The sequence below is a fragment of the Bos javanicus genome, chromosome 3 (assembly GCF_032452875.1).
Source record: "Bos javanicus breed banteng chromosome 3, ARS-OSU_banteng_1.0, whole genome shotgun sequence".
Lineage (NCBI taxonomy): Eukaryota > Metazoa > Chordata > Mammalia > Artiodactyla > Bovidae > Bos > Bos javanicus.
Window position 1 is genome coordinate 78,183,843 of NC_083870.1, and position 12,037 is coordinate 78,195,879.

Genomic DNA, 12,037 nt, shown 5'->3' on the forward strand with positions numbered 1-12,037 from the left:
TAAATTAAAAAAATAATTTGGGGTGATCTGCTGGCCTAGATTTTCATTAATAATCTTATGATGATTTTGCTTTATTGTAGAATAACAATTAGTAGGAGAAAAATAGAAGGCGGAAAATACTGTAGCTTCAGCTTCTGAATGTGTCAGCACATGTGCGTGTGTGCACACACACACAGACACACAGACACACACAGACACACGTGCCTTGTTCGTTGAAATTCATCCTGGAAGATTTTCAAAAAAGTGACCATCTAACTAGCTTAACTCTAGAATGCAAATAATACCATTTCTCTTCGGGAAAATTAAAATAAGAAATTCCCACTAATTGGTCTTTGGTAACATTCATTGGTAAGTAAGGGAGGCCTTTGAGTATTTCAAACACAAAACAATAGTAGAAGCTGACAGTGGCTCACAGAGTAAGACTTCAGAGTTTGTAATTAAGAACTTGAAAAAAATAAAGAACTTGAGATGTTGCCCTTTAATGTTTGTTGGGCAAATATGTCAGCCACCTCCGGTGCGATTAGGACTAGATCTCTCTGACAGAAGAGGTTAAGGATTCTTTTCACTGGTTAGAAATAATAAGCCCCATTTAGGGACTGCTTCCATGACAGCAGAAGGGTAAGCATCAGACTCTGATAGGAGGAAGACACACACCACTGCAATCATTTATCAAAATGGTTAAACAAGCCTTTGGCCGCCTTGTTTTCCAATTGTCCAATGTTGCTTATAGACTCCCCGAGTGGCTCAGTGGTAAAGAATTCACCTGCCAATGCAGGAGACGTAGGTTTGATCCCTGGGTCTGGGAAGATCCTCTGGAGAAGGAAATGGCAACCCACTCCAGTATTCCTGCCTGAGAAATTCCATAGACAGAGGACCCTGGTGGGCTACAGTCCATGGGGTTGCAAAGTGTCAGACACGACTTAGTGATGAAACAACAATAACAACAATGTTGCCTATGCACAGGATTAAATGATTATTTATGAAATTTCTTTTCAGTTTAAATTCATATTGTATGATACAGAAATTTAAGATGTACTCCAAAGATAAAATGAAATAGAAAAAAAACACTGATTAACTTCTGTCCAATTGTTTGAATGCATTTTCAGATGCTTTCCATAACTTGATATATGTAACCACTGACAGATTTGCAATTTGAGGATGAGAGAAACCAACTGTCATATAGATAATTCTGGGTTTATTATCACACAAATAATAAGCAGCAGAATTGGAAATGAAAGATCTCCTGGTTTCCTCATTTGTAATAATGGGGGAAATAACTCTTGCTACATATGATTTTTCTCACAATTAAATGAACTCCCAAATGTAAGGTGTCCATCACACTGACTGGCTACTACTTAGCTCTCAGCCATGCTTGTTGGGTTCATTATTTACTCATCATATATGGCACTGTCCCAGGCACATGAGTTTTCAATAAATCCTAGAGGTTTTAGTCAATCAATGGGTCTTCTATGGCTGCAGTGGTGCACCCTGATGGGCTCTAGGTCATCACTGCCCCTCTTCTCACACAGCTGTAACTGAGAGCATGGCTTTGGGTTCCTGCCTGAAGTTTCCTTGAAAAACGTGAACTTAGTAACCCTTGAAAAGGAAGGTGAATATTAAGTACCTGAAATCAGAGCAGACAGTCTGTAGGGGGGACTCCACAACCAGCCAAGAGGGGGCTGCATACCAACCCCTGGGTGGAGCTCCCTCCACTCCACCACGTATTCCTGCACAGCAGCGGTAGCTTTCTCTGGAGGTGTCCACGTCACCATGAGCTTGTCCATGCCCTCTGACTTTGCCAAGACCTGTTGAGGAGCCAGCAACTCTTTATGGGGAAAGGTGGGGGGGAAAAAAAAACAAAATCACAGTGGAAACAGATATAAAAAACAACTACCCAACCCAGCAAAGTTGTGGCAATAACCGACGTCTTTTAAAGGACTTCAGGTTCACAGATTTTGTTCATCCAGCTTCTCAGTTCTTGGAGAACAGGCATCGGTGCCAGGACCCTGTGTAGTGTTATTTATGGAATTATTTCCCCTTCATCTTCCATTTCACTTTCCACTTCTGTGTCCCCAAAGGTACCTGCTCTAGTGATCTATAATATGCATCCTTCTAATCTACCTTCTATATGTTTATTTACATATATATGTGTCCTTGAGAATTAGTGTTGCTTTCAGTTTGTGTGTTGTATTTTCCTGAAACACATTTGGAGTAAATCTAGTGCTTTTCCTAACTTTTATTTTCCCACTCAACAATATGTTTCTATTCTGCTGCTATATGAAAATCAAGCTCATTCCTTCAGATTACTGCCTCAACATGTTCTTTGTGTAGTCTCCAAGTGACAAGCTTTCTTCCAACTCTTTGTCAGCACAAACAAGGATGCAATGAACCTTCTCTTGCATGTCCTTGTGTATGCCTATGTAAAAGTGTCTCTCTCATTCTCTTACACTGTTGGTAAGAATGTAAATTGGTATAGCCACTATGGAGAACAGTATAGAGGTTCCTTAAAAAACTAAAAATAGAGCTACCACATGACCCAGCAATCCCACTCCTGGGCAAAGATCTGGAGAAAACCAAAATTTGAAAAGATGCATATACTCTGATATTCATTGCAGTACTCTTTACAATAGCCAGGACATGGAAGCAACCTCAATGTCCACTGACAGAGGAATGGATAAAGAAGATGTGGTACAAATATACAATGGAATATTACTCAGCCATAAAAAGGAACGAAACAATGCCATTTGCAGTGACATGGATGGACCTAGAGATTGTCATACAGAATGAAGTAAGTAAAAAATAGACAAATATCATGTAATATCACTAATATGTGTAATCCAGAAAAATGGTTCACATGAACTTATTTGCAAATCAGAAACAGAGTCATAGATTAGAAAACAAATTTGTGGTCACTGAGGAGGAGGGATGGGATGAATTGGTAGATTGGGATTGACATATAAACACTACTATATATAAAATAGATGACTAAGAGAAATATCAGTAACCTCAGATATGCAGATGACACCACCCTTATGGCAGAAAGTGAAGAGGAACTCAAAAGCCTCTTGATTAAAGTGAAAGTGGAGAGTGAAAAAGTTGGCTTAAAGCTCAACATTCAGAAAACGAAGATCATGGCATCCGGTCCCATCACTTCATGGGAAATAGATGGGGAAACAGTGGAAACAGTGTCAGACTTTATTTTTCTGGGCTCCAAAATCACTGCAGATGGTGACTGCAGCCATGAAATTAAAAGATGCTTACTCCTTGGAAGGAAAGTTATGACCAACCTAGATAGCATATTCAAAAGCAGAGACATTACTTTGCCAACAAAGGTTCGTCTAGTCAAGGCTATGGTTTTTCCGGTGGTCATGTATGGATGTGAGAGTTGGACTGTGAAGAAGGCTGAGCACCAAAGAATTGATGTTTTTGAACTGTGGTGTTGGAGAAGACTCTTGAGAGTCCCTTGGACTGCAAGGAGATCCAACCAGTCCATTCTGAAGGAGATCAGCCCTGGGATTTCTTTGGAAGGAATGATGCTAAAGCTGAAACTCCAGTACTTTGGCCACTTCATGTGAAGAGTTGACTCATTGGAAAAGACTCTGATGCTGGGAGGGATTGGGGGCAGGAGGAGAAGGGGACAACAGAGGATGAGATGGCTGGATGGCATCGCTGACTCGATGGACGTTGAGTCTGAGTGAACTCCGGGAGTTGGTGATGGACAGGGAGGCCTGACGTGCTGCGATTCATGGGGTCGCAAAGAGTCAGACACGACTGAGCGACTGATCTGATCTGATCTGATCTGAATAAGAACCTATTGTATAGCACAGGGAACTATATCAATGTTCTGTGATGACCAAAATGAGAAGGAAATCTAACAGAAGAGTATTGTTCAATCGCTAAGTCGTGTCCGACTCTTTGTGACCCCACAGACTGCAGCATGCCCGGCTTCCCTGTCCTTCACTATCTCCCAGAGTTTGCTCAAACTCATGTCCATTGAGCCAGTGATGCCACACAACCATCTCATCCTCTGTTGCCCTCTTCTCCTCTTGTCCTCCATCTTTCCCAGCATCAGACTCTTGGAATCAGATGGTCAAAGAATTGGAGCTTCAGCTTCAGCATCAGTCCTTCCAATGAATATTCAGGGTTGATTTCTTTAGCACTGATTGGTTTGACCTCCTTGTTGTCCAAGGGATTCTCAAGAGTCTTCTCCAGCACAATTTAAAAGCATCAATTCTTCGGCACTCAGCCTTCTTTATGGTCCAACTCTCACATCCAATCATGACTATTAGAAAAACCGTAGCTTTGACAATTAGGACCTTCGTCGGTAAAGTGATGTTTCCACCTTTTAATATACTGTCTAGGTTTGTCATAGCTTTTCTTTCAAGGAGCAAGCGTCTTTTAATTTCATGACTGCAGCAACTGTCCACAGTGATTTTGGAGCCTGAGAAAATAAAATCTGCCACTGTTTCCACTTTTTCCCCATTTATTTGCTATGAAGTGATGGGACCAGATGCCATGATCTTAGTTTTTTGAATGTTGAATTTTAAGCAGCTTTTCCACTCTCCTCTTTCACTTTCATCAAGAGGCTCTTTAGTTCCTCTTCGGTTTCTGCCATTAGGGTAGTGTCATCTGCATATCCGAGACTGTTGGATTTTCTCCTGGCAAACTTGATTCCAACTTGTGATTCATCCAACTCAGCATTTTGCATGATGTACTCTGCTTATAAGTTAAATAAGCAGGGTGACAATATACTGTCATGACGTACTCTTCTCCCAAATGTGAACCAGTGTGGAGTGGATATATGTATATGTATTACATAACAGATTCACTTTGCTATATAGAAACTAACACAACATTGTAGAGCAACTATACTTCAGTTTTTAAAAAATAGACTCTCTCTACATATAAATGCACACAATTTTTCAATTATAAACTAAATTCACCCATTTCCCTAAATATGGTCAGACTGATCTCTAAAGCAGTAAATCAGCTGACCCTCCAACAAGAAAAGCATGAGAGTTCTCATTTCCCCACCAACATCTGGTATTTTCTTTCTCATTTTCCCAAGCTGGCACATGTAAGGAGGTATTTAATTGTGGTTTTATTTTCGTTTTCTGATTTCTTACAAGGCTGAGCTCTTCACATATTACTAGCTGTCTGACTTTCCCCTTTTCATACCTCACTCATTTTTTTTTTCTGTTGTATTTCCTGTCTTCTTCCTGATTTGCAGAAATAACTTCTATATTCTAGATATTAATCACATGTTAGTTTTCAACACTAAAAATATCTCACTCTAGTCTTTCAAGTCTCTTAATTTTATGATGTGTTTGTTGAACATAAATACTTACTTTGATGTGGATAAATTTACCACAGTATGTGTATTTTGAGTCTTGTTTATAAAATCCTTCCATTCTGGGGTCACAAAGATACTTAACTACATTTCCTCCCATTTGCTTTTGGTTTTATTTTTTAAATACCTTTCATATTTAGGTTTTTAATCCAAATCTAGCTAAAGGGTGTGTGTATGTGTGTGTGTGTGTGTGTGTGTTTAAAGGAAATAAGCTTTATTATTTTTTCCACACAACAGGTCAATTTTTCCAAATGTGGTACCACCCCTGTCACACACTAAGCTCCACATATTCATGGGTTTGTGTGTGGATCAGCTTCTTCACCAGAACACACTGGTCACATTACAACGCTCTGTGACACCTGACTATTTGGTAGTTAAAGTCCCTCCTCATTTTGCTCTTCTTTTTTTCAAAGTGATCTTGGGTATTCATGAAACTTTATTCTTCCATATAGCTTCTATAATCAGTTTATGAGAGTCCTCAAAAATTTCAGCTGGTATTTTTATTGGAATTATATTAAATTTACAGCTCAGTTCAGGGAGATATTGTTACAATGTTAGGTTGTCCCATTTATAAATATGATGTTTCTTTGAAGTTGTTTGGGTCTCTTTTTATATCTTTTAATGGAGTTCCAAAAATTCCTCCTTAAAGTTTTAATGTGCTTTTTAAGGTTAATTCCTAGACATGTTATACTATTAGTTTGCTATTAAAATGGCATCTTATTTTCTACTTCTTTTCCACTATGAATTTGTGTGTGTTATTCTTATTCTAGCCGACCTTCTAAACTCTCTAATTAGTTCTCATAATTTGTCTATGGCCCTTGTTAAATTTTCCATGTAATAATCTTATTAGTTGTACACTTAAAATCTCTTCTTCCCAATCTTTGAACAAATCTCATTTCCTTTTTTTTTAAATCTTGTTGCTAATTTTAAAAAAGAATGTTCCCACATATCTTTATTAAGATGATGCTTGCTGCATGTTTTTGGTAGAAAGTCTTTAAAAAGCTAAAAAGTTTTCCTTTTTTTTATAGCTTTCAAACAGATTTTATTTTTATAAAATACTATTTACTAAAAATTTTGTTTTACTAGATACATTTCTATATCTGTTAAGAATATATCCCCCCTTTCTCCTTCAGTATTAAAGTAATGAATTACATTGATACACTTTTCTGATATTGATCCATCTTTGTATTCTTGGGGGCAACCCTGCTTGATCATTCTGCACTCATTATCTTTTCTCCTTTCTTCTTAAAATAGACTTTATTTTTTAAAGCAGTTTTAAGTTCACAGCAAAATTGAGTGAGACGTACAGACATTTTCCACACACCCCCGACCCCAAACACGCATCACTTCCCCCATTATCAACATCCTGCACCAGAGTAGTACATTCTGTAAGATTCTTGATAAATATGTTCAAATATTTCCCCTTTCATTCACGTTTTCTCTTAATTTCTTTTAATTTAATTTAATTTCTTTCTCTTAATTTCTTTTATGCAATTATCATCACTTATTCTTTCAATGTCTTAAGTCTTCTTATTTTTCAAACTCTTTTCCCCTTTTGATGACTTTTAAGTTTCTCACCCAATCTTCCTCTCACTCATTCACTCTTCAGATAAGTCCTTTCTGCTATCCAACCCATTGGGTGAGTTCTTTATTTCAACAACTGAACTTTTCATATTGAATCTCTATTTAGGGCTATTCCACAACCACCTGTTTCTGATTCATGTTCCCAGTATCCTCTCTTATCTTTCTAAGGATACTTCTTATGCTTACTCTAAACTCTTATTTATTCAATTATTTCTGGTTGCACTGGGTCTTCATTGCAGTGAGCACGCTTTCTCTAGTAGCAGTGAGCAGGGGGCCACTCTTAGTAGCTGTGAAAGGCTTCTCTCCTGTTGCAAAGCAGGGTCTCTAGGTACATGGGCTTTAATAGTTACAGAACATGGGCTCAGTGGTTGTGGCGCATGGGCTTTAGTTGCTCCACAGCATGTGGAATCTTCCTGGACCAGGGATTGAACCCATGGCCCCTGCATTGGGAGGAGGATTCTTATCTGCTGGACCACCAGGGAAGCCCTTATTCTAAACTCTTGGTCTTTCTATTGTGCTGATTATGTGTCCTACCACCCAAGTAGTCCCACTTGGTGCCTTTCCTTCCCAGAACTGTGCCCCTCAGATTTCTCCTAATTTTCTCCTTTGGGGTCATGTTTTATTTCCTTGGATTGATCAGCAGCCTTGACCTTCATTTTTCTATGGGGGGAGTCGTGAAACCTTAGCCAGAGCTTGTGCTCCTCCAGGTAAGCTTAGGTGAGGAGAAGGAGCTTTTCAGAGTGGAGAACCAGAGAGCCTATAGTGATGCACCCTGAGCTCTGCTTGGCTCTTGGGAGGTGTACTTGGCAGCTCCGGAACCTGCCCATGCCTCTGTGGCTGACACTGCTCTTCATGGGAGAGTGGGGCTGTCATTCTCTTCTATAACTGCCAGACCATGGGGTTGGGGGGCAGGAGAATATCTCAGGCACTCTTCATTAGGTTCCAGGGCTTCCTCATAGTCATTCTGCCCTGCCCTCCAGACTTTCCTGCCCCATAGTAAAAATACCAAGTAAAATACCATAGTAAAAATACCAAGGCAACAAGGGGAAGAAAAAGGAGTGCAACAAGCCAGTGCCACCTCAGTCCTCTCCATTCCTCACTATTCCCCATTCACAGGTTCTCAGTCATCCTGTCCTGTCTCTCCTGTGGATCTTTGGGTGGGTTTGGTACCTCTGTGTTAGCTACCTTGCCAGGAACTGGAATTCCCCAGCCCTGGTTCTTTGTCTTCATTTGCCTTGGTATCTTATTTTCTGGCTATGCCACAAATTTGTTTTTGTTTTGGAGAATAAAACGTATTCATTCAGTAAATATGTATTGAGCACGTAGGGTTTGAAAGACTCTTTGCCAGGTGATGGGCTAACACAGTCAATCAACTTTTCTAACCACTGGTCTCATTGCAATTAGCTAAGTAAATCAACTTGGCATTGCCCAGTCTCTGAGTCACCACACTTGCCAGGAACCAGCCTGGATTTTCTCCCCACCGTGTTTGCCAGGGCATGCCCTCTCTTTTAGAACTTGGCTAACAACTCATTTCTGTGACATCTTTCAAAATTATTCTTCAGCCTTTATCATTCAAATTCCCTCTACATTTTCATTAAGAGCATCTGAATAGAGTTATGAAGTTCATACGGTATTTGGAAAAATTGCCCTCCTGACAGGTGGCCTGGTTTTCAATCTAGCTTTGCCACTAATTGGATGTACGATCTTGGCTAAGTTACTTCACCTCCTGGGGCCTCAGTCTCTGACATCTGTGTGGGCCTCTATGGTTGTGCTAGCTTCTGACTCTGGCCATAATTTCCAAAATTCCTGAGCACAGGGACAGGTCTGAAATATTAAATGTGTTCTATTTCTTGACCAGTCTGTTTAGCACACATTCAGTTTTCATCATAAACCAACAAAATCATTCTCATACTTCTTGATATTCAATGCTGTGGCATATGCCTTTTACAAACAAGTTGTCCCCGCTTTCTCAAAATCGATACAATTCTGCCGCTTGGGGCACTATTTTTCTTTTTGGGAAGAAAGCTATTTCTGTGAGTTGTGTGAACTACACTGAAAGAGAAGCAGCAAAAGTACATGGTACACTATTCCTACAGATCATGCAGAATTTGGGACACGAGAGCTCCCCGATGGGAGATTTGCAAATCTGTCCTCCAGGTCTCCCTAGGAGGCTTGACTACTTCTATTGGATGGCTCAGGTGTGGCCTTAAGAGAGGCAGTGGGCTCTTAAGATTTCTAGGACCAGGACCCTTTTAGCTACAGCCTAGGTCTAGAGAACTGTTTCAATGTCTTACTTTACCACCCCTCCACATTTCTCTATTTTGAACCTCATCCTTAATGACACTCCTCCATTCTGAGAGGGGGAATTGTGCCTCTTATGTCTTTTTGGCTTCTGGATCCATTATCCTTCAGCTCCTCAGGAACTTCATTCCCTTAATGATCCCCTTTCCCCTTCCTCGTCAACTCTTTCCCACCCTGGTTCTTCTTTTCAACTTCTATGCCTGCTCAGATCTTACTTTAAAACAAACCTTGCCTGCATACCTGCACTGTTTTGCCTGGCTAACACCAACTCGTCTCTCTAATCTCTGTTCACACGAAGCCTCCCCTCCATGCCCACGTTTCTACTTTTCTCTGTTCCTAGAGTGCCCTGTGCATATCTCTTGTCTCACATATATCCTGTACTGCAGTTTGCTTTTTTTATATGATTGCCCCTCCCACTGGAAAAAATGTAACTGTACTTTTTACCTATTGCTGAACTCCAGTTACCTTATATAGTAATCTCAATAAATTTTTGTTGAATCAATAATGCAGAGGCCTAATGAATGTGTCATTTTGAGAAGCTGTTTTCAAATCTAAGTAAAGAAACTAGAATGGGCCCAGAAAATTCAAGATGCTTACATCCTCAAGACCCATCTGCAGTGAGGTTTAAAGAAGTAAGGTATTTTGACATACTACTTTTTAACAAGAGCAGGATATTAAACAGTGGTAAGATCTCAATTTTCCCCTACAGGATCCCTTTAAAATTTACACATATAGTACTTACTCAATGAAGAAGCAAATTTGAGTATAAAAATCACCTGTAATACCACAATGTAGATATGACTTCTGTTGATATTTCCATGTACATTCTTCTAGACTTCTTTACTGTGCTAAAATGTCTATTTGTGTAAATTCATATTTTAAATTGCATTATACCATGTATACTTTTGAAAGGCTACTTTTTCACTCATCATGTGCATCTTTCCACACCAATAAAAACACAGCTACAATATTACTTTTATGCTGGAGTGGGATTAAGGTGGGTGAAGGTTATGATATATTTAACCAATCTACCCTCTATTATAAAATTTTAGGCTGTTTGTAGTGTTTCATTATTTCAAAACCATTTCAACAACAAAAAAAAACATTTTAAAACCATTCAACAAAAAAGCTTACATTTTTTTTTTAGCTCATGCCTTATTATTTGCTGAGGATGTATTATTAATGGCATAGTTTCCTGGTCAAAAGATATATTCATATTTGAAGTTTTTTATGTTACAAGTTGACACATTTCTCTTCAGAAAGTTGTACCAATTCATGAGCTTCCCTAGTGGCTCAACTGTAAAGAAAGTGTACCAGTTCACACAAAAGTGGCTTTTCCCCACACTTTCACCAGTATAGGTTATGCTGATGCTACTTACTCTTTTTTATTTTGATCTGATTGCTAAGGTTTTTTTTCTTTCAAAACTTGCATCTCATTGATTGCTAGTTAGGCTGAACATGTTTTTATATCTGTATTGTTCCTTTTATTTATTTGTAAGTGTTTATTTATTTATTTATTTATTTCACTGCCCAGGTCTTAGCCGCAGCATGCAGGATCTTCTAGTTGCAGGATGTGGGATCAAGTTCCCTGACTAGGGCTCAAACCCTGGCCCCTTGCATTGGAAGAGTGGAGTCTTAGCCACTGGACCATGAAGGAAGTCCCTATTCCTTTTATTTTATATTTGACTTTCCTGTTCATATCCCATTATCTCTTATTTATTTGAAAAGTTATATGTATTTGCCAAAAATCTATCATATACTTTTCCTAAATTGCTCTTTGCATTTAAAACCTTATTTACAGTGTTTTTTTAAAAATTCTTACTTTACTATGCATAAAGTTAAGCTTTTTTCCCATAGGTAATCCATCTTTTCCTTCAGGTTTCTTCTTAGATGCCTTCCCCACATGAGGCAGAGATTACCAGTTACCTACCAAATACCCTCTTCTCATCTTCTCTAGCAAGAGAACAATGTGTTTCTAAGTCTCCTTTGTAGTTGGGTGTGACCAAGTGACAAGTTAGGATCAATACTGCAAGTGTTGTTGTGTGACTTGGGGCAAAACTCCTCAAGAGTGAGAGGTGAGGCTTCTCCCTTCTTTTCTGCTGCCTAGAAGGAGACAGCTGGAGCTCCAGCAGTCATCCTGGACTATGTGGCAGAGGGTACAGAAGGAAGGAGGCTGGAGTCCTCATGAGTACAGCTGTCACACCAGCCCTGGACTGTCTACCTCCAAACTTCTCTTCTATAAGAGAATAAGTAAGTCACTATAGTCAAGCCTCTAGAAAGAGCAACTACCACTCCTAAAAGAAATTCCTAACTCATACGCTGACCCAAGGTTATATCAATATTTATTTGTATTTTTATCTACTATATTATCTCTACCTTTACAGATATATGACTGAAAAGACTTATAACCAAGATTCAATAGTATATATAAGATGAGAATTCTTGGTAGAAGCTTCTTCAAAATAATAATTGCTAGGCTTCCCTGGTGGCTCAGGTGGTAAAGAATCTGCATGCAATGCAGGAGACCTCGATTCAATTCCCAGGTCAGGAAGATTTGCTGGAGAAGGGCTAGGCGGCCCACTCTAGTATACTTGGGCTTCCCTGGTGGTTCAGCTGGTAAAGAATCTGTCTGCAATGTGAGAGACCTGGGTTTGATCCCTAGGTTGGGAAGATTCCCTCGAGAAGGGAACAGCTACCCACTCCAGTATTCTGGCCTGGAGAATTCCATGGACTGCAAAGAGTGACTTTCACTTTCAGACCCCAGTGTGGATAAACTGTTACACTGAATTTTAAGGAAGAATC

The 12,037-nt window shown here is 39.4% G+C and overlaps 1 protein-coding gene across 3 annotated transcripts in view; it reads right to left on the bottom strand.

The window, feature by feature from the left end:
* IL12RB2 (interleukin 12 receptor subunit beta 2) overlaps nucleotides 1-12,037 on the bottom strand; it is an 87,601-nt gene that overhangs the window by 25,274 nt on the left and 50,290 nt on the right. For all 3 annotated transcript variants that reach the window (XM_061411648.1, XM_061411647.1, XM_061411650.1), the window contains one exon: nucleotides 1,625-1,825. In XM_061411648.1, the coding sequence (XP_061267632.1) occupies nucleotides 1,625-1,825 (201 nt within the window). The remainder of the gene's footprint in view (nucleotides 1-1,624; nucleotides 1,826-12,037) is intronic.